The 24,633-nt window shown below is 41.1% G+C and overlaps 1 protein-coding gene across 1 annotated transcript in view; it reads right to left on the bottom strand.

Annotated features, from left to right (window-relative positions):
- Positions 1-1,641: 1,641 nt before the first annotated feature.
- LGR4 (leucine rich repeat containing G protein-coupled receptor 4) overlaps positions 1,642-24,633 on the bottom strand; it is a 104,124-nt gene continuing 81,132 nt past the window's right edge. Inside the window, exons 6-19 of the mRNA XM_038765211.1 lie at positions 21,609-21,824; positions 21,150-21,221; positions 15,923-15,991; positions 14,820-14,891; positions 14,661-14,732; positions 14,043-14,111; positions 11,515-11,586; positions 11,112-11,177; positions 9,900-9,971; positions 8,459-8,530; positions 7,989-8,114; positions 6,375-6,496; positions 5,792-5,875; positions 1,642-4,699 (exon numbers count right to left, since the gene is read on the bottom strand). Coding sequence (XP_038621139.1) covers positions 3,423-4,699; positions 5,792-5,875; positions 6,375-6,496; positions 7,989-8,114; positions 8,459-8,530; positions 9,900-9,971; positions 11,112-11,177; positions 11,515-11,586; positions 14,043-14,111; positions 14,661-14,732; positions 14,820-14,891; positions 15,923-15,991; positions 21,150-21,221; positions 21,609-21,824 — 2,461 coding nt within the window. The 3' untranslated portion in view covers positions 1,642-3,422. The remainder of the gene's footprint in view (positions 4,700-5,791; positions 5,876-6,374; positions 6,497-7,988; positions 8,115-8,458; positions 8,531-9,899; positions 9,972-11,111; positions 11,178-11,514; positions 11,587-14,042; positions 14,112-14,660; positions 14,733-14,819; positions 14,892-15,922; positions 15,992-21,149; positions 21,222-21,608; positions 21,825-24,633) is intronic.

Genomic DNA, 24,633 nt, shown 5'->3' with positions numbered 1-24,633 from the left:
GAGAACAAGTACTGAATCTCCATTTCACAGGTGAAGAAACTGAGGCACAGGGAAGTGAAGTGACTTGCCCAAGGACACACAGCCAGCAAAGTGGCAGAGCCAGGATTAGAATTCAGGTCCTCTGACTCTTGCCCCTATGCCACATTGCTTCTCTATGAAGAGAAGTACATTACAAGAGTGCTTGCGAGCAAAAAGAGTTAGCTAAAAATACCTCGGTGTCAGAAAACATATTTGGGCACTGGCAAAACTGGACATAGCGTTTTTAATCTCAGACCAGTCTTCAATTAATCAACTGTAATTATCAAGCACTTACTGTGTGCAAAGCATTGCACTAGATTCATTCATTCAATTGTATTTATTGAGCGCTTACTGTGTGAAGAGCACTGTACTAAGTGCTTGGGAAGTACAAATTGGCAACATATAGAGACGGTCCCTACCCAACAGTGGGCACTTGGGAGAGTACAATATAACAGAGTTAGCGGACACATTCCCTGCCCACAATGAGTTTATAGTCTAGAATGGGGAGATAGGTGTTAATAGAAGTAAATTACTGATACGTACATAAGTGCTGTGGGGCTGAGGGGGGTGAATAAAGGGAGCAAATCCAAGTACAAGGGTGACAACAAAGGGAGTGGGAGAAACGGAAGTGAGGGCTTAGTCAGGGAAGGCCTCTTGGAGAATTGAGCCTTCAATAAGGCTTAGGTGGTGGGGAGAGTAATTGTCTGTAGGATAATTAAGCGCTTACTACGTGTCAAGCACTGTTCTAAGCGCTGGGATAGATGCAGGGTAATTAGGTTGTCCCACATGGGGCTCACAGTCTTAATCCCCATTTTATAGATCAATCAATCATATTTATTGAGCGCTTACTGTGTGCAGAGCACTGTACTAAGCGCTTGGGAAGTACAAGTTGGCAACACATAGATGAGGTAACTGAGGCCCAAAGAAGTGAAGCGACTTGTCCAGTCACACAGCTGATAAGTGGCAGAGCCGGAATTAGAACCCACGACCTCTGACTCCCAAGCCCGGGCTCTTTTCACTAGGCAGGGTGAGTGCTCTAGGCCAGTAGCAGGACATGGGTGAGAGGTACATATCTATTCTATTTATTTTGTTGGTATGTTTGGTTTTGTTCTCTGTCTCCCCACTTTTAGACTGTGAGCCCACTGTTGGGTAGGGACTGTCTCTATATGTTGCCAATTTGTACTTCCCAAGCGCTTAGTACAGTGCTCTGCACATAGTAAGCGCTCAATAAATACGATTGATGATGATGATGATGATGATGAGGTGAGCAGTGAGATGGACGAGACTGCGGTATAGTGAGGAGGTTAGCATTAGAGGGGCAAAGTATGTGGGCTGGGTTGTAGTGGGAGAGCGGCAAGGGAAGAGAGGAGGGGGCAAGGCGATTGAGTTCTTTAAAGGGCATGATAAAGAATTTCTGTTTGATGTGGAGGTGGATGGGCAACCATCGGAGGTGCTCGAGGAGTTGGGACACGTGGACTGAATGTCTCTGTAGAAAACAATCTGGGCAGCAGAGTAAAGTAAGGAGTAGAGTGGGGAGAGACAGAAAAGGGACGACAGCAAGGCAGCTGATACAGTAATCAAGGCAGGGTAAGTGCATGTAATTAGAGCACAGCAAACATATCATAGTTTGTACCAACTACATAATTTTGATATACAAAGATTCTGTTTATTACATTGACAATGTACAACCATTACTATTTACAATGCCCCCAAAGTATATAAATCACAATTTAACATTCCACTACTCACAGCCACTATAGTTGAGGAGGTAGCTTTTATTAATGAAATAAACTGAAGCCACATTTCCCATCAGGTGTGTCCTATCAAATAATTTACAAAGCAAAGATAAAAATTCATTGTATGCACAGTATGTACAGTTTTTATTCTTAAAATGGCCATCTAGCTTACAACTTCTAAAAACGAATATTTCCAGAATTCCTGGTACGGCAGTGGATTTGCTGCTGGTTGAATATACTGTTAGACAAAAGTCCGGAAACATTTATAGATTTTACAAAGGAGACTTCCTGTGGTGTCCAGACCAAAAGGTTTAATTTTCCGTTTTTTCCATTTTCCTTTTTTTTTCCATATACTTCCCCCACCACCTACCCTTTATGAATTGTCCCCGACCATCTTCTGGCCAGTGGAGCCCATGAACACGGCCCAGGTTCAACCTGGAACCTTCCGAAGCTGGAAAATCCACCCATTCTGTGGCGATTGGTAAATGACTGCTGCAGTCCCCTGTGACATCTGTTAACAGCTCTAAAATTGCTAAGTTTCCATCCTGGGAGTAGTTTAGGCACTATGTCAGAATAGGAAAATGTTTTGAGTTCTCAGGAAAAGCGCTATATAAAAATCAAAGTTATTATAAGATTAAACTATAATTACTCCCAATTCCACCCAAGTACATGAAATTATTCCTCACAATGAACTTTTGCTTTCAGCATAACGCAAAATGCAGTTGGATTGTGCAGAGGTGTCTTTTCCATCCACTTCTGGATACAAAATCACAACTGGGCCAAAGATACTGTGAAATTTCCGTTCTGAATGCATAAAGTTGAAGAGTCTCTCTACACATTTAAAAAAAGTCCTCCTTCAGAGCTAAATCCATAGAACATCGAGGCCTCGCTATTCTCCGGGAATGGGTCTATCACACAATACTGGAAAAAAGTTACCGCGGTTTCAACCTAAACAATGTGCGACTACCAAAAATGAATTTGGTTCTACTATTTCTGACAGCTGTTAATTTCCCTGTTTCACGTACACAGATACCAGGGTTCATAGATTGCTGAAATAAAGTTCGTTACCCTAGCAGATCAAATCTAGAGAAAGAAAAATACACATCCGTAAATATAGGTTATGACTCCATCACTCTCACAGTTCTATTTGGGGAACTAATCCCTCTTTTGGCCCTGCAGTAAGATTCCTGAGATCAATAATGCTGAATTACTATACAGACCTAGCAAGAGATTTTTTTAGTCTTCAATTGCAGAAAGTCACATTTAAAAATAAATTTCTCTATTAACAGCTGTCCTTTATATTGTGCTTCACTGGGAAAAGTGGAAAACTTGCTTCTCACAGACCAGATGAAGCAAAGTACAACAGAGTACAACACGAAAGCCTTGAAGAAAACTTTTCAAAAGAAATGACACACGGCACGGCTTAGCAAGGATAAATATACGAGGCTGTACGTTTTTCTTCTACCCAATTTCAATTTAGACACCTATCCTCTGAAAACCCACGTCTGGAAAAGTTTACTGCCCACTTCTCTTCTTTCAGGGGACACCAGGCAGCAAGGAACTACAGAAGGGTCTCTGGATGACAATTCAGAAGGAGTAACCTCGGAAGCATTATACTTAAAAAACAAAAGAGAGTGGGTGAAAGGAATAATTTAACAACAAATCTTTTCAGTCTTTAACTCTTGGTATATTGTAAGCATAGCGGACCAGAGGAAATCCTCGACTCTGATAGAAGCAGGCACGCCCACAAGCTTGCACTTGGTCCGAACTGTCCGAAACAAAGGAGTCCTCCTCGTCCGCGTAATCAGAATGAGCGGACTGGGTCCCGCAGTCAGACCAATAGCCATCTGATCTTTGGCAAGGTACCACTGCTAGCGCAGGGCAGCTGTGTGACTTTATTAAGTGTCTGCAAGATACCGGCTTTGTTAAAAGAAACGATTCGCAGCAGTCACACACAGTCAGGTTGCCCTGCAGGTGCGAATACACGCCGCAGTCGTAGTAGAAATCCTGCGTCACACACCCGCCGTGGCTGTTGACGGAAACCGCCACTGATCCGTTTCTCTTGGTGATATGGCGCTTCAGTAATTTCCAGTCTTCCTTGAACTTGGGGTTGAAGAAGACGTAGAGGACCGGGTTCAGGCAAGCCGGCAATGGGAAAAATATCAGAGTGACAGACTTCATTATCTCAGGGCTGATAGAGATCGCAGTGATCAGTGGCGCAAATGAAAAAAACGCCACGGGGCAGAAAAAGATGCAGTTGGTGAAGATGAGCCAGGCAACATGCTTAATCACGCTGGACTGCGAGTTCTCGGAGAGGTCCTCTTTTTCCAAGTTGCAATAAAGTTTAGTGTAGATGATGGCCATTAGCAAAAACGCTAACGAGTTTAGAAGTACCAAGGTGACCGTAAAGCCCAAGGAAGGGGTCTCTCCGGTGGGGAAGGGCAAGCAGAGGGGGGAGGCCGAATATTCCCCTCTGTGGAAGAGCGGCAAGCAACCTGCTACTGTGGCACAGAGAAAAGCAAACATGGCAGCGATCTGGAATTGCTTAAGACGGTTGCTTTTCCCCTTCTGGAAGATCTCCCTCGCAGACAAGCTCCGTTCGATGGCTGCCAGCATCAGCAAAAATATGGCACTTTCGGATGAGAACACCGCAAGAAACCCAGCAACTTTGCAGCCGCCGCCAGTCTCCCACCAAATGCCGAATTCGGCAAATCGTCCCCAGGAGACGGCATCCAGGAAAGTTAATATGCCGGTGTAGATGCCCATGAATAAATTAGACACGGAAATCAGGCCTACGAACAGTTTGGATGAAGGCAGTGGAGTACGTGTCGCAAATATAGTTAAAATGACAAGCAGGTTGAACGACAGAGCAACTAGGAAAATAAACCAGACAGTGAGACGGATCATCCAACTGCCCAGTAAATAGTCACAAGGCTTAAATGCACCTAAATAGAAAAAAAGGAGAAAGAAAGGACCATTTAAAAACTAACAGTGTTGCATCTGAACAAATAACTTACCAAAAGATCAAACCCATTTCATGTGGAACAAACAATACTCAACTGAATGACCCAACACGGCGACTGAAATTGACTGTGGTTTCTAAATATCTCAGTTCTGAATTGTGCTAGATTTAGTTTGGATATTTTCCTCATTGATATTTTGTATATAACTAATGATTTTTGCATAATGTCTCCTTCTCTACACTTCCAATCTGAATTGTGCACAAAGCGTTTCTTTTCCAGTATCCAATTTGCTCTGTGATAGTAAATGAAGAATAAGGGTCACATCTTGTTTATTTAAAACTTCACAAGATAGAAACAAGACTTTTGAAGGGCCACAAAATAAAGTGCTGCAGTACAGTTACTGTGTAATACAAAATCAGTTTTTTTAAAATCTTTGATCTTTAAGTCAGTAAATTGGCCAGCCTTGGTTTTCACCTGACTTTATGGAGTTAGATAAGCTATGCAAATACACTAACCTGTGAGGGAGAACAGTTCTTCACAGAAATGATCAAAGATCAAGGTAAAAGCTTTCCAGGCCTAAAAAACCTGCTCTGACTTAAGGACTCGGAATCATTTGAGTACTAACTTAAGGGCCAGAAAAATAAACATTTCTTTTCTTTAAATTAAATTATTTTTTTCCTAGATTAACAGATATACCACACGTCATTTGTATGAACAGTGGGGTTCTGGTTCTTAGAAGTTTTTCCTACAACTGAATCCAACACTAAAATTTATTCCATAAAATTTATATTAGGACTTTATACAGTCTAACTCGGAGGGGATTCCTGGGGAACTGAGTCTATACCTCTCTGAGATCTATTTAGATGGTTAAAGAGGTTGACTTAAGTATCCAAACCTTGGCTTTAGGACATTAACTTTTTCTGTCATCTATTAACGGATCAGCATATCAAAGTAGAAAGAAAAGGAATGTGACATTAAAAAAAAAGAATTCAAACTTCATTTGCCAAGCAACTAAGGAAAATTTCCCACATTTATTTGTTTGCTCAAACTGAAAATTTTGCCACTTGGTGTTACCTGTTGAGGGGACGCAATGAATTATTGTTTGACTGTGCTCTTCATTTTCCACACTGATTGTGATATCAGTGGCATCAACTGAACCTGAGTATATAAAACATGCATGCTTTCAGTAAAGGAGACTAAGACTGAATTTTAAAATACACTCAATTTCATTTGCTGGTAAAGTATGCAGAAAACCTTGATTTTCCCTATCTTTATAAAACAAAATTGTCCGTATTCAACCACAGGAGAACTGCTATAAAACTAAAGTGATAACACCTTTGCCCCACATAATCCCATACTTAGAGGTTTACATACTCTCCAAAATAAGGGAGAGAGAATTAAATAAAGACAAACAGGATTTGTGCATACTTAAACACCTTTATGTATTTTAAACTACATGTTCTAGGTATGGAAAATACATATAAAATTACATTGCCTTATAGACTTAAAGCCAAACTTCATCCTTTTATTTCATTAATACATGCTGTTACACATTTCCAAAGAAAAACTGGACTTTCCTTCTTCTTCAGGAACATGAGCATGGATTAATGGCATTTTAGAAAACATTCCTCATTTTTGAGTTTTATCAAGTACTTGCCTTTATCATGGCTTAGGGACGCATTATGATCCCGGAGGCTGACATCTCCTGTGTTTGAATTCAAATACGAGTTGCAATCCCAAAAGGCACAGCACTGATAGGCATACGGAACAGCTAAAGACCTAGAATATGGTTAAATAAAAACACATAAGGACCTTTTGAAAGAAGTATGAAATATTAAAAAATACTAAAGATTCTACGTACGACTGCTTCATTCATTCACAAGTACCGTTAGGGCTTTTCACTTCTCTTTCCGCCGTTTTTTCCATCACGATCATTTTCATAATCAAATATAAAGGTTCAACTATGTACACAAACGTCTTTATTAAGTGACCCCTTCAGAGACTTTTGGATGTTCAAGGTATAATGCAAAAGCTATGCATGAACCTTTAAATATGCATTTTTTAGAATTCCCCCATTAACAGTGGTGTTTGTTAAGCCCTTAATACGTGTCAAGCATTGGGGTAGATTTAAGATAATTCAGGTCGGATACCGTCTCTCCCAAATAGGGTTCACGCCTCTCAACCATGTCGTGCCTCTGGCCTGGGAATGCCTTCCCACTTCATATCCGACAATCAATTTCCCCACCTTCAACTATATGTATATACGTTTGTACATATTTATTACTCTATTTATTTATTTTACTTGTACATATCTATTCTATTTATTTTATTTTGTTAGTATGTTGGTTTTGTTCTCTGTCTCCCCCTTCTAGACTGTAAGCCCACTGTTGGGTAGCGACTGTCTCTATATGTTGCCAACTTGTACTTCCCAAGCACTTAGTACAGTGCTCTGCACACAGTAAGCGCTCAATAAATACGATTGATTGACTGATTGATTACTGAAGGTACATCTCCTCCAAGAGGCCTTCCCCAACCAAGTTCTCATTTCCTCTTCTCCCACTCCTGTGTCACCCCTGCACTTGGATTTGCTCCTATTTTTTGCCCTTCTCTTTGCCCTACAGCACTTACGTTCATATCCGTAATTTATTTATTTACATTAATGTCAGTCTCTCCCTTTAGACTGTAAGCTCTTTGTCGTCAGGGAACGCATCTACAAGCTCTGGTATATGGTTCTCGTCCAAATGCTTAGTACAGTGCTCTGCACACAGTACGAGCTCAATAAATACAATGGATTGACTGAGGGAGAACAGGTACTAAATCCCCATTTTACAGAAGAGAAACAGAGTCACAGAAAAGCCAAGATCACATAGCAGAGGCAGGGTTAGAACCCAAGTCCTTTGTCTCCCAAGCACATGTTCTTTCCACTAGGCTACACGGCTTCCCCTTCCACCTATAGCTTAGGTGCTGACAACAAATTCTCTGCAGACGACAAAAAGATTCCCCAAATTCTGCTCTCTATACACATCAGCTTTTTTGAAGGAATAATCATTTTGACTCCTTTTCTCAAAGTCCCAGGCCACTCTGCTGTAGCGTGGAGTCAGGTCTAAAAATGCTCAAGGATGGCAGCTTCCAGGAAACAGACAAAGCAGAGTCTGTCTGATGCTGTTTTTTTGCGGTTTGGGAGCATTTGGTAACTTTCTTGGCAAAAAAAAATGACCTCCAAAACAACAAAAACAACAAAAAAACACATACAACAAACCTCACAACATACCTGAGATTCACAAAGTCCTTTGCAGCCAAAGGTTCCTTCAACTGAAAGTTGCCAGCAAGTTTTAACTGGTTTAGCCCATTTAATCCTTCCGTGGGAAATGAAGTCAATTCATTGAAACTTAAGTCTCTGAAAATGTGAATTTGAAACCAGAGGTTAATATTCCAACATGTTTTCATAAGTAAAACATCTGAAAGATACCATCAAGGATTTAGACATTTAAATGAAGTTCGGGGTACACGAGAGACTTAAGTCACCAAGCCCCCTTGCTCACCAGAAGCAGCTACTGAACAGTTTCGCAAACTAGAAATCAATGCAGCTTATTCAGCTGAGCGGAATGCCATTTACCCTTCTCATTAACAAAAAAGGGAAATATTTTGACAGAGCCTTCGCAGCCAAGAGGCACAAGCGTGACAGTATTTCAGTTTGTAATTACTTTAAGTTGTTATTGCTGTATGAAAGTGCCTACTTACAAGTTAGTTATTGAACCAAGTTTGGTGAATGCCTGACTGTGAACTTCGTGGATCCGGTTTCGACTAAGATCGCTGCAATTATAAAAAATGTTACGTTAGTCTTCCCCTCTAAGATTTCAGGATGTCAGCTATTTGGACAGCTTTAGAGTTGGAAATAGTCTCTGAATAACCTGATAAAGTAGCAAAACTTCCATCTTGATTAATACCATTTTGGGGAACACACCCTTTAAAATAGTTTATTTCCAAGTAATGTACTCCAGACAGCAATTATTTTAGCTGGCTTCAGAACAATTATTAATTTCCTGCACTGTAGAAACTGTTCGAATGGAAAGGATACAATCTGTGGTGGGTGAGGAGGCCGCCTTACAAGTAAGGTGAAAATATGACAAGATTTATATTTTTAACTTATTAAGGCCTAGATAAATGGCAGGCAACCTAAGAAAACCCTTCATAAATATAGGGAGTCTAAAAGATTGCAATTTACATTCAGTTTTCAAGATGGGAAATTAAAAAGACTAGCATTCTTTCTGCCGTGCCTTTTATTACAAGATGAAGCAATGTCCAGAAAGTGTCAGCTTTTTCCTTTCTAAAATCAGATGTTAACAAACCCCTTCCACCTCCAAATTACAGTGACTGTGCCCTACCTAGGCTATTATATCATGCTATCAAACTTGCATCTTAATTTAAATGCCACAAATCAAGCCCAAGTACAACTTTTGAAGTACACCACAGAAATACAACCAGAAGCTTAGTGTACAACATGGCCTAGTGGAAAGAGCAAGGGCCTGGATTCTAATCCCAATTCCACCACATGTCTGCTATGTGAGCTTGGGCAAGTCATTTCACTTTTCTGTACCTCAGTTTCCTCATCTGTGAAATGGGGATTAAGACTGTGGGCCTCATGTGGGAAAGGGGCCGTGTCCAACCCAATTATCCTGTGCCTAACACAGTGCTTAGTACAGTGCCTGGAACATAGTAAGCACTTAACGACCACCACAATTATTATTATTAGCAGTATTATTACTATTAAGTCCCCATCATACAAAACTGTATTTACCTACAACAGTAGGTAAAAGTATCAGTAGGTAAGCCACAACATTCTAAAAGTGGATTATTTTTTAAATGTACTTAAAATTTGAATGCCCAAATCAACCATGTTCTATCTTGGGGTATCATATATTTCCATTCATTCAATCGTATTTATTGAGGACTTACTGTGTGCAGAGCACTGAACTAAGCACTTGGAAAGTACAATTCAGCAACAAATAGAGACAATCCCTACCCAACAGCGGGCTCACAGTCTAGAACATTTTCAGAGTAAAAATGGAATCTAAAGCTTCCAGCACATCTCTAAAAATTTGAAAAGATCTGACCACTTTATGATCTTATAGCCCACTGAATTACTTATGGTTGCCATTTTCATAAGATACCACCAACTTACAGGATACGGAGGGAAATCAGTCCCTGAAAGGTCCCTTCCTTGATTTCACTGATCTGATTATGTTGAAAGGAGCTAAAATAAGAGAAAAAAAACAGATGCATTATGTTGTTTCCAAAGCAGTTTACGATAGCGACCGAGGCATTTATTATTTATTTACATTTATTATGAATGGTAGGTAAGTTCAGCTCTGCAAAGCTAAATGAAGTTAAGGGGTAGCAAGACCATGAGACCATGGGCTGATCTTGTCCCTACCCAAGTGTTTAGTACAGGAATTGGTACATAGTAAGAACTTAAATGCCACAATCATTATTATTATTATTTTTATTATTAGGAAAATAACAAATGGTTAACTCAATTCACAATTTCAGTCAAACGCATCTGACGTTTGCCTGTTCAGTGCCCTAATACTGATTTACAATTACTAAAAAAAGAGGCAGACACTAGACACAGCAGTAAAAATGGACTGGATTATTTGTTCTTATTCCATTTACCACTACAGGAGTCTTCTCAAACAGCCATACCCGTACCATACCGAGAGGCTCTTTAAGAGATTTCTCTCCCCCAAGCACGATAGTCAAATGTATTAACCAGATGGTGAGAGAAAGGTCCAATTTCAAAGCACTTTTAATAGAGGTCTACTAATCAGTTTTGAGACGAATTCCATGGCATTTAATTAAAGAATTCTCCCTCTAGTTTCTTCACGCCATTTAAAAGAGGGAAAAATAAAAAAATTATTTTTTTTTCCTCTGCCTGGAAACAATCTCCTTCTGTACCATACCACATTTCCTAGCTATTAAGATTTCCCTATCCCCTGGCTCATAAATGGTATGGTGCAAATACAATAAGAAGTCAGAAAGAAGACATGGTGAAAATGGATATGCTTCATAATATAAAACAGATCTAATGGATGCCATTGATATATATGTAATAGGCACACCAGAAATAACAAGCCTGTAGCACAAATAACAATGGCATCCTTTAGCACTGTTTTGCATCTGAAATTTTCTCAGTTACATAGGACAGGAATCTGGCCCACCACAATATTAAGAAATCTGTGACTCACTGAGACAAGTTTAAGTTTTCAAAATGTCTCCCGAGCATATATGACACACAACTATATAAAAACAAAACAAGAGAACCGAAGGAAGATTCAATGAGCTAGAGGTTCATCACAACCAACGGCTAAGATCGTGTACACAAACTTCAACTTACATTTCCTCCAAGGCACTGCAGCCGTTAAAACTTGGAAGCTCCTTTATTTCATTGTATGACAAGTCTCTTAAAAAAAAGGAGAAGAAAAAGAAAGGTGAGGGAAGAGTAGGAGAATACTCTTGTTGGAGTGCTATTTTGAACGCTGAAGATGAAAAGCAGTATGAGATCATACTGCTATCGCTGCCCAAGAAAAACAAATCAATGAGTTCTCTCCTCTCCTCTCCCGTGCTTCAACCTGCCCTTTTGAATCTATGGCAGGAAAAACACCCTCCCTCGGCCTCATCCCCTTCCTAGAAAGAGGCCTAGCACACTGAAGAAAACATTAAGGTGGCTAGCTGTTTAAAAACATGTGGTAAAATGCAGCATCCTAGTGATCCAAGAGAATCTCAACACGACAACTTACAAGGTCCTAAGCATCTTCTGCTTCTGGCACAAATTATTGGGAATACTGCTGATCTTGGTACCCGTCAAGGTCCTGTGTGTGTAAAAACATTTCTCAGGTGAGAAGACTCAAAAGTCAATAATGGGTTTAAAACACATATACACACAACACGCTTCGGTCAGAAAGGCAAATGTATACTTTTTTTTGTAGACACTGGGCTCTAAACTCCCTCTTGGAAGATTGCTATAACTAGACTACTTTGCCAGTGCCACTTTGGCTTATCTTTTGGTGTTTGATGTCTTATCTGAAACCTCTCCTGGCACCCCTGTTGTGTTTGTTAATTACACCTAGGATTACCTGTTTGACAACCTTGATTTTTTGCAGTCACTGAAGAGTAGGCAACTGAAGGTGTAGGTGGTGAACCACGCCCACAGAAACCCCCGAAAATTGTGTTTGTTGCTTTGAAAGTTCTTATAAGTGAAAATGGTTCCAAGCCACACATATGGTACAGACATGTACAAACCCAACTACAATTTTGAGTGCCCAAACATCATAATAATAATAATAATAATAATAATGTTCTTTGTTAAGTGCTTATTATGTGACAAGCCCTGTACTAAGCGCTGAAGCGGATACAAGACAATTAGGTTGGACCCGGTCTCTGTCCCACGTGGGCTCACAATCTGTTTCTAGCCCCCTTCTGACTGTCGCACTATCTTTACTCCATGATGGCAGCTCAATCACCAGTCCTGGGGAAAGCAGATATGCTTCATAATATAAAGCAGATCTAATAAATACCACAAATGTGCTTGGAACAGGAGCACCAGAAATAGCAGCCTGTGTCCCAATACACATGAGAACCTTCAGCCCATAAGGAACTTGAAACAAGTAAATGATCCAGTAACTCTGCAGGACTACACTGAAAAGATGCTGGGTTTCCCCTCTCCCCCTTTAGGAGTGGGTGCTCTGTTTTGGCACACTTGGCTTGTAGGGCTTGGATCTTCCCCCAAAGCTGGGGGGAAATGAAAGCCCCCAGGAAGTGGAACAATTGCCATCTGGTGACCTGCAAACAATTGTTTGGGTTATCCCTTGGTTTTCTGCTTTCGATGAAAATCTTGTGACCAAATATTTCTGTAAAGCAAGACTTACACTCTCCTTCAGTCTTTTGGGGAGGGAAATTTGGGCTATAAGAGCCTCTTGTGTAGGATATACCTAGAGACATTTCTCAGTGACCTCATATCACCATTCACTTGTACAAATGGCACAACACAAACGGCTCAGTGCAACTGGTCACTACTACCAGAAAAAGAAATTGAGCCAAATCCTGCCCTTCACAGAAGGAAACTTGGAATCACTTAATGGCCAGAGATGAAAAGTCATGGAAGACTAGCCTCCAGTTTTGCACACATCAATCAATCAATCAATCAATCGTATTTATTGAGTGCTTACTGTGTGCAGAGCACTATACTAAGCGCTTGGGAAGTACAAGTTGGCAACATATAGAGACAGTCCCTACCCAACAGTAGGCTCACAGTCTAGAAGGGGGACACACATGCTACAGATGCGTCTCACTCCCACAATAGATTTATATAAACGCCTCCTCTAGACTTTAAGCTCCTTGGACGCAGGAAACATGTCTACCAAATCTGTTTTACTATACTCTCCCAAGTGTTTAGTACAGTGCTCTGCACAAAGTAAAGGTTCAATAAATTTGATTGTTTCACTGATTGGTAAGTCTTTCCCTACATTCAGCCAAGAGGAGAGTGACTTGGGCCACATCTGAGAGCATGGGGACTTCCATCTTTTCTAGGCCACACCATGTGGCTCTCAGCGAAGAGGAAATCCTGAGCTAGAGAAAATTATGCTGTTCTCTCCCACCCTGCAGTCATGAGAGTGGCTCATAGGAGTGGCCAAAGCACTGAGCCCTTCCCTGGGAATAGGTTTTGGGTGGAGAGAATAAAGCACTAAGGGGATTGAAGGAGATCCTTCTCCTGCTGGCTCACAAGAATGACAATCTTGGCATGTCTGACAGAAGAGAGTCCTTTAAGTCTGTGACTTATTGATAAGTAGAACAGCCATAGAAATCCTAGATGGGCAAGTAGCCAAGGATATTTGATCAACTGTTGCTGAAAGGCCGTGGTATTCTCACTAGCAGCCTATTTATAAATAGCGCAACACACCTCCAGCCCTCAATTAAGGGGTTTGACAGCAGAGACTCGAAACACCACCACTCTCAAATCCAATAAACACCCTCATGGATCTGTGCCCGTTGATTTAAACACTTCCATGAGTGATATAATCTTCTACATCTAAGATCACCAAAAAAACCATATGCTAAGTAGGAGGTCACCATACTAGTAGTATCTGCCATACTAGGCTGAAACCATTTTTATAGTGTACTTCTTTTCAAGGATGAAGTCAATGAACACAAAAGCTTCTTTTCAATGGAGGATCTGAAAACATAAGTATCCCCCAGACCTAATGAAATAGGTATTTTATTTATTTGCATAATTATGAAACATGATACAGTAAAAGGATTTAACACTTACAGGCTTTCCAAATTAAGAGTTCCAGTCAAATTGGGAAACCACTGTACCATGCTTGCACCCCGAATGACTCTAAAGAGATGAGAATTTACTTTCAATTAATTAACGTTCTTCCTCCAAATATCATGCATAACATTATAATTCCTGCATATTTGGGGTGATAGCCTAGACTCATATATACTTGTCAATTTTATATAATCAATATAGTTTTAATCTAGTCTCTCTAGTTTGATAGTAAGTTATACAGATTCCAAACTTAATTCTAACAGATTCACCCACTTTATAACTTGAAAGTAAGACACCCCACAATACCTGTCAAAGACAATAGCAAAAAATCTATTCACAAGATAATATGATTACTATTTCAATTTTTTTCCTGCCAGTTCATCAATACATCATATTTCCTTTTACAGAAAATCTTGTTTTTTTAAGAAAATGCAAACTCTAGAAAATCCCGTGATTGATTTATTACTCCAAAAATTGATTTTATTGAAACTAGCTAGGCTTAGTTTAGGAACACATATAGACAAACCCATTTGCTTTTTCAAATTTTATTGTTGTGAGTTTGTTAAAATGAGACTGGAAATTATTTTATTTTCAATGAAAACATGAACTACTTACAGTGAATGCAAATCAGATAAATTGTGAAATGCTGAGTTCCCAACAAAAGATAAAGGATTGTCGTACAGATGTCTGTAAAAAGGTGAAAAAATACTAGAGCTTTAAAGCATGTTCCTCAAAAACCGTTCAATAATTATAAAAATCATTAAAAATACTTACATGGTTCGTAAGAGTGGATTTCCAACAAATGCTCCATCAGGAATTATAGAAATATAATTACTATGAAATCCCCTGTTAAAACAAAAGTATTTCAAATTTCATTTTTCCAATATAAAATAATCTAAAATTGTATACAATTATGATTTCATTTTCTTGTAAAACACAGTTGATAATGGCAAGTTATACATCTGAACTGATGGAGGAAAAAGAAATCTAATTCTATTTCGTCTGTTTAGATTGAAAGCCTGCTGGTCACTTGTCTCATCCCATTCTGTTAGGATTCTGGGTTGATCTAGGACAACTGGGGCACGGAATGGACATTTCCACTGAAAGTCAATTGTTCAAATTAAGACCACAGGCTGTTTAGACAAGTCAACACATTTAGTTGTAGCTATATGAAAGGAGCACTTGAACAATTCTGTCTTCTATTTCCAAGGGGTTTTCGTTTGTTTGTTTTGTAATTACCTGAGCAAACTAGGTTCAAAACATTAGTCTATTTGGATAAACAAACACTTGAGTAAATAGGCTTTATAGGACACTCCCCACCACAATCAACAAGATTTGTTTTTTGATGGTATTTTTCACCTTTATTATTTCACGGAAGATATTTTCAAGGGTTGCAATGCTAGCCAATAGCTCTGCCAATCCTTAGGGTTTAAAAGTTTAAAAGAGTGGTAAAAATGCCAGAGCTACAATCTTTACAGATCTTTGAATTAGGGCAATACATCACTTAGATAAGATATTTCTAAACTGAAGACGGCTAATGCCATTCTGACACTCATTTTACGTTCTATATGCCTGGAAAAAAAACCCCAAAACAATTTAATGCCATTTTGACACAGTTAAATCTCTACAGTGCTGGCTCAACTAACATCTCTAATTATGCAATTATAAAGGGTATTTTGGTTCCCACAGGTTGTTTCCCACCCTGCTGACTGTGCATTTGATGGTTGAGCAATGATTCCCAAGTAGTAATAGTTGATGGTCATCAAGAGCTCCGTTTTATATCACTAGGTAATGAGTCGAGCCAAATACACTTAAACTTGGTTTGGGAGCCTAGGGAGTCAAGAAAACAAGTAAGTCACAAATACAGAAACACTTACAGCTCTTTTAGGCTTCGGAGGGCTTTAATAGCTTGAGACAACTCTCCCATATTGTTATAACTCAAGTCCCTTGAAGAAATAGAGAAACACAATGATAAAGTAAGGAAGGGTATTCATTCATTCATTCAATTGTATTTATTGAGCGCTTACTGTGTGCAGAGCACTGTACTAAGTGCTTGGGAAGTACCAGTTGGAAGGGTACTGGTTGCAAGTACAGTAGAAAGAGAACCTCTATACCCCATCAGATTATTGTAGTCATCATTATCATCATCATCAATCGTATTTATTGAGCGCTTACTGTGTGTAGAGCACTGTACTAAGTGCTTGGGAAGTACAAGTTGGCAACGTATAGAGACAGTCCCTACCCAACAGTGGGCTCACAGTCTGCCAAGTGCTTAGTTCAAAGCTCTTCAGATTGATCCCAAGCGCTTAGTACAGTGCTCTGTACACAGTAAGCGCTCAATAAATATGATTGAATGAATGAATGATCAGATTATGTAGACTTCTTGATTAAGATCAATATTAGAGGTTTTAACCCCCAAATAAAAAGGTTTTTTTATTAAATGATATAGGAAGATGACTTCAGTATTTGAGGAATTCACAAAATCATTTAAACTAGTCTTACAGATGGATTTAAAAAAATCTCTGGTTTGAACAACAACAAAAAAATGTTTTGCCAGTGTTCGGGCACTTCCACACTTGTTGGCATTAACGCAGTAAGGCATTAAACATCAGTGAGCACTGATGTTAGTAAGGTTGCCACCTCCCAGTGAACATCCTGTTCTCAGACAGCCCAGAAATTCACGGTGCTGTCTTGTGTGTAGAGTAGCCTCCTGAAAGTCTGGAAAGGCAGCTGCTTTGCCTTCTCTTCCGGAGCTGTCTTCAAGATGGCAGTGGCCATGACTGTGGCAGCCAAAACAGCTTTAGCCCCTCAAGCCCAGACTATACCACCTGAGGAGAAGGGTGTGTGGCATTTTTTACCTCTCTTTTTTCAGGTTAGCAAAGATGGCAACCCTAACCAATAGCTGTAATAATGCTGAGGGTTGACATTTTTTAGTTTTTAAAGAATACACCTATCTAAAACCTGCTCTTTTTTCTTTTTTGGTTTGGCTTTTTTTTTTTTTTTGAGGCAAAACAATTCTTTTTGCCCCAAGATTCTAAGGCTTATTTACGTGTACTTAAAACAATTCAATAAATAAATGCCCTCCCTCCCAACATCCGCCAAGCTAGCTCTGTTCCTCCCTTCAAGGCCCTAACATATCTATTCTATTTATTTTGTTATTATGTTTGGTTTTGTTCTCTGTCTCCCCCTTCTAGCCTGTGAGCCCACTGTTGGGTAGGGACTGCCTCTATATGTTGCCAACTTGGACTTCCCAAGCGCTTAGTACAGGGCTCTGCACACAGTAAATGCTCAATAAATACGACTGATGATGATGATGATGACTTAGTACAGTGCTCTGCACACAGTAAGCACTCAATAAATACGATTGATTGATTGATATGATGCTGCCACATTCTCTTCAACCCTCTTCACTGCGACTGAGGCAAGCACCTGCGGTAACTGTTCCTTTCTCTTCAATCAATGAGGACCTCTGATTTCAGAGAAGCAGCAGGGCTCAGTGGAAAGAGCACGGGCTTTGGAGTCAGAGGTCATGGGTTTGAATCCCGGCTCCGCCGCATGTCTGCTGTGTGACCTTGGGCAAATCACTTAACTTCTCTGAGCCTCAGTTACCTCATCTGGAAAATGGGGATTAAGACTGTGAGCCCCACGTGGGACAACCTGATCACCTTGTATTCCCCCCCACAGCACTCAGAACAGTGCTCTGCACATAGTAAGCGCTTAACAAATGTCATTATTTATTATTATTATTATGGTACCCTAATTGTGCTCGCCGGACCAGAGATAAAAAACACTGCCATGTGCTCTTGGCATCCCCCCTACCAGACAGCCAGCTACACTGCCTCCCCCAAACCATCCCTCCTCTGTGCTATCAAGGAGAATCAGTGTGGCCTGGTGGATAGAGCTCGGCCTGCAAGTCAGAACGACCTGGGTTCTAACCTCAGCTCTGGCACATGTCTGCTGTGTGACCTTGGACAAGTTACTTCACTTCTCTGGGCTTGAGTTACCTCATCTGCAAAATGGGGATTAAGGCTGTGAAACCCATGTGGGATAGGTACTCTGCCCAACATAATTTGCTTATATCCAGCTCAACACTTCAGTGCCTGGCACATAATAAGTGCTTAACAAATACCACAGTTATCATCATTATTATTAAAATTATTAAGGAGACTCCATCACCCCCTGCCTCCACTACCCCAAGGGAAAAATCCCCAGAGCATAAAAAGGCCTCTGCAACTCCTCAGGAAGGCTGGTGGCAGCAGCAGTGATTGCTGTGGTTACAACTGTGCCGTGGACTTGGACACCCAAAATTCTAATTCTTCTCCTCTAGTGACAACACACCACTGATTTTGTCTTATTTAGTGTATAACTCTGATGCGTTTCATTATTTAACTGTTCCCGATGTGCCCGTCTCCAGTCCCTTCTTCCCACTTCTATTCCTAGAATGTGAGCTCCCTGAGGGACAGGGACCAGGTCTAATTCTCCCCTGTGTATTCTCTCCCAGAGCTTAATACAGTAGTCTGCACACAGTAAATGCTTATTACTACTACTACTACTACTAATATGGTATGGTAATAATAATAATTGCATTTATCAAGCGCTTACTATCTGCAAAGTACTGTTCTAAGTGCTGGGGAGGTTACAAGGTGATCAAGTTGTCCCACGGGGGGCTCACAGTCTTAATCCCCATTTTACAGATGAGGTAACTGAGGCACAGAGAAGTTAAGTGACTTGTCCAAAGTCACACAGCTGACAATTGGTGGAGCCAGGGTTTGAACCAATGACCTCTAACTCCAAAGCCCAGGCTCTTTCCACTGAGCCATGCTGCTTCTCTGGTAAAGGAACAATAGGATGAATGTGCTCAGAGGAAAAAAAATGATTTTTTTCCTAATAATAATTGTGGTATTTATTAAGCACTTACTATGTACCAAGCACTGCACTAAGCAGTGGGGTAGATTCAGGATAATCAGGTTATACACGGGGATCATAGTCTAAGTAGGAGGGAGCATTTAAAAATGATATCTAATACTATTTTAGCAATTTTCATAAACATGCAATAATAATTATGGTATTTGTTAAGCACTTACTAGGTGCCAGACACTGTACTAAGCACTGGGGTGGACACAAGCAAATTGGGCTGGACACAGTCCCTGTCCCACATGCGGCTCAGTCTCAAATCCCCATTTTACAGATGAGGTAACCGAGGCACAGAGAAGTGAAGTGACTTGCCCAAGGTCACACAGCAGACAAGTGGCAGAGCCGGGATTAGAACCCATGACCTTCTGACTCCCAAGCCCATGCTCTATCCACTATGTCATGCTGCACTTCAGTTAGTTTCTTCAGATCCATCAATGAATGGCATTTATTGAGTACTTTCAGTAAATTCATTCATTCATTCAATCATATTTATTGAGCGCTTACTGTGTGCAGAGCACTGTACTAAGCGCTTGGGAAGTACAAATTGGCAACATATAGAGATGGTCCCTACCCAACAACGGGCGCACAGTCTAGAAGGGGGAGACAGACACCAAAACAAAACATGTAGACAGGTGTCAAAATTGTCAGAACAAATAGAATTGAAGCTATATGCACATCATTGACAAAATCAATAGTAAATATGTACAAGTAAAATAAATAGAGTAATAAATCTGTACAAAAATATATACAGGTGCTGTGGGGAGGGGAAGGAGGTAGGGAGAGGGGACGGGGAGAGGAAAAAGGGGGCTCAGTCTGGGAAGGCCTCCTGGAGGAGGTGAGCTCTCAATAGGACTTTGAAGGGAGGAAGAGAGCTAGCTTGGCGGATGTGCGAAAGGAGGGCATTCCAGGACAGGGGAATGACGTGGGCCAGGGGTTGACGGCGGGACAGGAGAGAATGAGGTACAGTGAGGAGGTGAGCGGCAGAGGAATGGAGGGTGCGGGCTGGGCTGGAGAAGGAGAGAAGGGAGGTGAGGTAGGAGGGGGCGAGGTGATGGACAGCCTTGAAGCCGAGAGTGAGGAGTTTTTGCTTGATGCCTAGGTTGACAGGCAGCCACTGGAGATTTTTGAGGAGGGGAGTAACATGCCCAGAGCGTTTCTGCACAAAGATAATCTGGGCAGCAGAGTGAAGTATAGACTGAAGTGAGGAGAGGCAGGAGGATGGGAGATCAGAGAGGAGGCTGATGCAGCAATCCAGTCGGGATAGGATGAGAGACTGAACCAACATGGTAGCGGTTTGGATGGAGAGGAAAGGGCGGATCTTGGCGATGTTGCAGAGGTGAGACAGGCAGGTTTTGGTGACGGATTGGATGTGTGGGGTGAATGAGAGAGCGGAGTCGAGGTTGACACCCAGGTTGTGGGCTTGTGAGACGGGAAGGATGGTAGTGCCATCCGCAGTGACGGGAAAGTCAGGGAGAGGGCAGGGTTTTGGCATTAACTACTGATTCACTGCCTTACTGAGGTCACAGATTTGCAAGGCATTCAGATAAACCAGAGTTAGCCGAAGAATTGCCCATTTTGGAAAATAGAAATAGCTGAGTTTCAGTTTTCAGCAAGATATTTCTCAAAATTCTATGGAATTTGAAAGATAATCCAAAAGCCAACAAACAAATCTTGTTCTGGCTCTTGGAACTCTATTTGAAATTCAGGGTCAAACAGCCATCATACTGAATCAATTTCAGTACGACACAGGAGTGGGAGGGACTGAGTTAAGGGTTTGGAGTGGAGAGAAAAAACTGCTCAGAATAGGGAATAGATAAAACGAAACTGGATAAGGAGATGAGAAGGTAGGTGAGGAAATCGTTCTACCAAAGTGATGGCTACAAAATCAAGAACAGGGCTTACGGATGCTAGGATAGGTGAGCAATTTGTGTGTGACTTACAGAGGAGGGTGATGCAGTTTGGGGTTAGTCTGCCAATGTGTATTATTTAAAAATCGATACTTATGCTTACATTTCCCGATCAAAAATCTGACTTTCCCTTCTATTCATTTATTGCATGGACTGAATCCCAAAGTTGTAAACCATACAATCATCCACACCAAATTTCTTTTCTTTGTCTCCGGTGGGGAAAAAAAAGACTCGTGTCCTATATCTAAACCAATGAGACTATCAGAGGTAACAAGGTACTTACAGGGTTTCCAGGTTGTCTAATCCATCAAAACATTGCCGTCCTAGGGTTTTTATTTTATTATTATGAAGATGCCTGTGAAGACAAGCATTAAAACAAAAATTACATGCGTCTTGTCCAAAAGTCACTGTTTCAAGTGCTTCAGGCACTGTTAGTTGAATGCTTCAGGATGGTTTAGCAAAATGAAATTTTTGAACTATTGAAACCTAGAGAAGTCTGAGTCACTCTCATTCACCGAAGTTGAAACTTTTGTTTTTCTATTAAGAAGCCAGCGCATTTGAGGGGCGCTGGTTCCCTGAGGTAGAAAAAAAGTTGCCAAAAGGTATCAAATGTAATTCCTATACAATTATCATTTTCATTTGTTAGAAGGGTCAAAAAGACACCCTTTACTGAAATCCTGGCTAAAGCAAATCCTCATCTTGTTAAACAGGACACAGGGAATTCAAAAGTGCAGGTACTTACAAAACAACAAGGCTTGAAAGGTTGGTAAATGCAAAGTCAGGGATGCTTGTAATTTTGTTGAGGGCCAAAGTTAAGGCCTGTAGAGTTGGAAGATTGCTCAGTGGATGAACAGGAACTTCTACCAAGCTATTGTCATCTAGCCACAGATGCCTTAGTTGAGCAAGACCTTCAAAACTATCCTCAGGGACTGAGGTAATATGATTGGCATCTAAACGCCTGAAGGAGAAATGAAAGAATAACTTTTAGTCCCAAATGGAGAAATACGTTGGTGGTGTTATTCCACAATTCGTAGCAGGATTAATAATTCAACAGCCTTATCAAAATGATCCACCACAGAAAAAACTTCATCCCCTCTGCTCCCCAAAAATATTTTGTGCTCATTTCAACTGCTAAAAGATCTTACCACTAGTACTTTTTCTCTTTCAGGCAGATAATCCTTCTCGTTTTTATCCCCCAAATACCTGGAAACATTTAGTTCTCTCATCAGATGTGATTTTACTATGCATTTGGCTATAAAATTCCACCTCATCTCAGACACTCACCAACTTGGGCACACACAAGTACAGGCCCTACCCTCACCAATTCTGAAATTCCTCTATCAGACCACAACCACCTCACTGTCAATCATATTTATTGAGCACTTACTATGTAGAGAGTACTGTACTAAGCGCTTCGGGAAGCAGCATGGCATAGCAGATAGAGCACAGACCTGGGAATCAGAAAGTCATGAGTTCTAATCCCACCTCTGCCACTTGTCTGCTGTGTGACCTTGGGCAAGTCACTTCACTCCTTTGTGCCTCAGTACCCTCATCTGTAAAATGGCAATTGAGACCGTGAGCCCCACGTGGGACGGGGACCGTGTCCAACCCAATTTGCTTGGATCCACTCCAGCGCTTAGTTCAGTGCCTGCCACATAGTAAGTGCTTACCAAATGCCATGATGATGATGATGATTATTATTATTACACTATAACAACTGGTAGACCCATTCCCTGCCCACAACGAGCTTACAGTCTAGAAGGGGAGATGGACGGTAATATAAACTGCTGTGGGGTTGGGGTGTGCGTGAAAAAAGGGTGCAAATCTAAATTCACGGGTGATGCAGAAGGGAGTAGGAGGAGACGAAAAGAGGGCTTAGTCAGGGAAGGCCACTTGGAGATGTTTTTTAATAAGGTTTGCTCTCTTTCCCATATACCCACCCCCTGAAAACCTGTCCTGTTCCCCCCCAGAGATCTCATCTAGCTCATCGCCAATCCCTTTCCCATGTCCTCCACCTAGCCTGCAACTCCCTCCCACCACATTCAAAGGATTGTTAAGATCAAATCTCCTCCAAGAGCCCTTCCCCAATTAAGCCCTCATTTCCCCAGCACCCTCTCTCTTCTGTTGCATCTATGCACTTAGATCTGTGATCATTTGGACATTTGATATTTGCCCCAGCTTACAGCACTTACGTACATATATTTAAATTATGTATTTTAAATTATTTATATTAATGTCTCTCTTCCCCTCTAGTCTGTACACTCATGGTGGGTAGGGAACGGATCTGCCAACTCTGTTAGATTTTACTCTTCTAAATGCTTAGTACAGTCCTCTGACCACAATAAGCACTCAATTAATACCATTGATAGGTTGACTGATAGGGAACAGTTGTCTGACAATGTGAGTCTGTTTGGTTTCAGTGTGATGCGGTGTCAGAAGAGGAGAAGGCTTGTGCCCACAAGCCCATGTGTACCTAAACAAAGAAGATATGGACTGAGTATGCAATACAGGTCTACTTAAAGGGGGGTTTGGTAAGAATGCAACTCCTTGATGAAGGAGATCTAGATGACTTTGGAAATATACACCACATATTTGGACGAAACAGTTTTATCCACAGCTTGAATTTTCCATACCACAGATGTGTGAAAAAAGACCTGGAGATTTTTTTTTTCTACTTGTGCTAGGATGACATTAGCTAATTATGATGCCTTTTAATAAGCTGGTTTTGATTATCACTCCGCATCTGTAGCAAAGGAATGATCTCATTAGCTAAACTTCTATAAGTAGTACTGAAACATGTTAGAACTCTATCATGTTAGCAAAAGAGGCGTAAAGTACATCAAACTACCTTTATCAGAGGCTAACAGGCCAAAAGAATTAGGTGTAACGTACTCCAGCAAAACATAGTTTTACTTCCTTTCGTTTATTTAGGATTAGACTGTGTCATGGCTTTCTTCCCCAAATTAACAGTAGCAATTCGGATTATGTACAAAATGACTCATTTGTCTTTCAAGAATGGGGAAAAGGCATTTGTAACAATAATGCGATTTTCCACCCCACCTAAGTTATCACATTTCAAAAGATTTCTTTGATGTTTTTTTTTTTTTCCAAAGCATTTTGGGAATAACTTCTAGTTGCATATGTATTAACCAGCTCCAAACTTCAGAGCCAACCCTCTGGCTTCCAAGTCAAATCTGGAGCTTCTGGGAACCAAACAGAGCTCTCAAGCACGGGCACCTTTTTGGTTGCGGCCAAAACCCTTATGTACTGGAAACCACAAGGGTGTTGGCTTTAACTTCACCTCCACACTTTTGGGGGCAGGAAGTAGCTGGACCGCTCCACCCCTTTCATTTGGAAAAGGCCAAAGTGGAGCCAAGACGGAGGCTCCACTCCCTGGAAGACACAGTCCTACCCATTCTGAGGACCAGCAGGGCTCCTACGGTCTTCACCGGATAGCGGGGCAAGCTGGAGCTGCTTTTACCCACCTCCAATGCCCATGGAGGTGACCTGTCTCCTCACCCAAAGGTGAACTTCTTCTACTAAAATACACACAAGCATGCACAACACACATATGCACTTCAGCAAGCAGCAATGGCCCCCAGGCAGGCCAGCCAAGCTGGGCCGCTCATCCTGGATGAGTGCCAGGAACAGACTCCATACCAGGGGTCACATGCATTGAGAGAAGGGTAGCATTAGTCTGCAAACCGGGTAGAACTAAGTTCAGTCCCTGTGCCAGGTGGCACAAGCACACTTATCACAGTTCTTGC

Source organism: Tachyglossus aculeatus, chromosome 22 (assembly GCF_015852505.1).
Source record: "Tachyglossus aculeatus isolate mTacAcu1 chromosome 22, mTacAcu1.pri, whole genome shotgun sequence".
Classification (NCBI taxonomy): Eukaryota; Metazoa; Chordata; class Mammalia; order Monotremata; family Tachyglossidae; genus Tachyglossus; species Tachyglossus aculeatus.
This window is presented reverse-complemented; position numbering and strand designations above follow the sequence as displayed.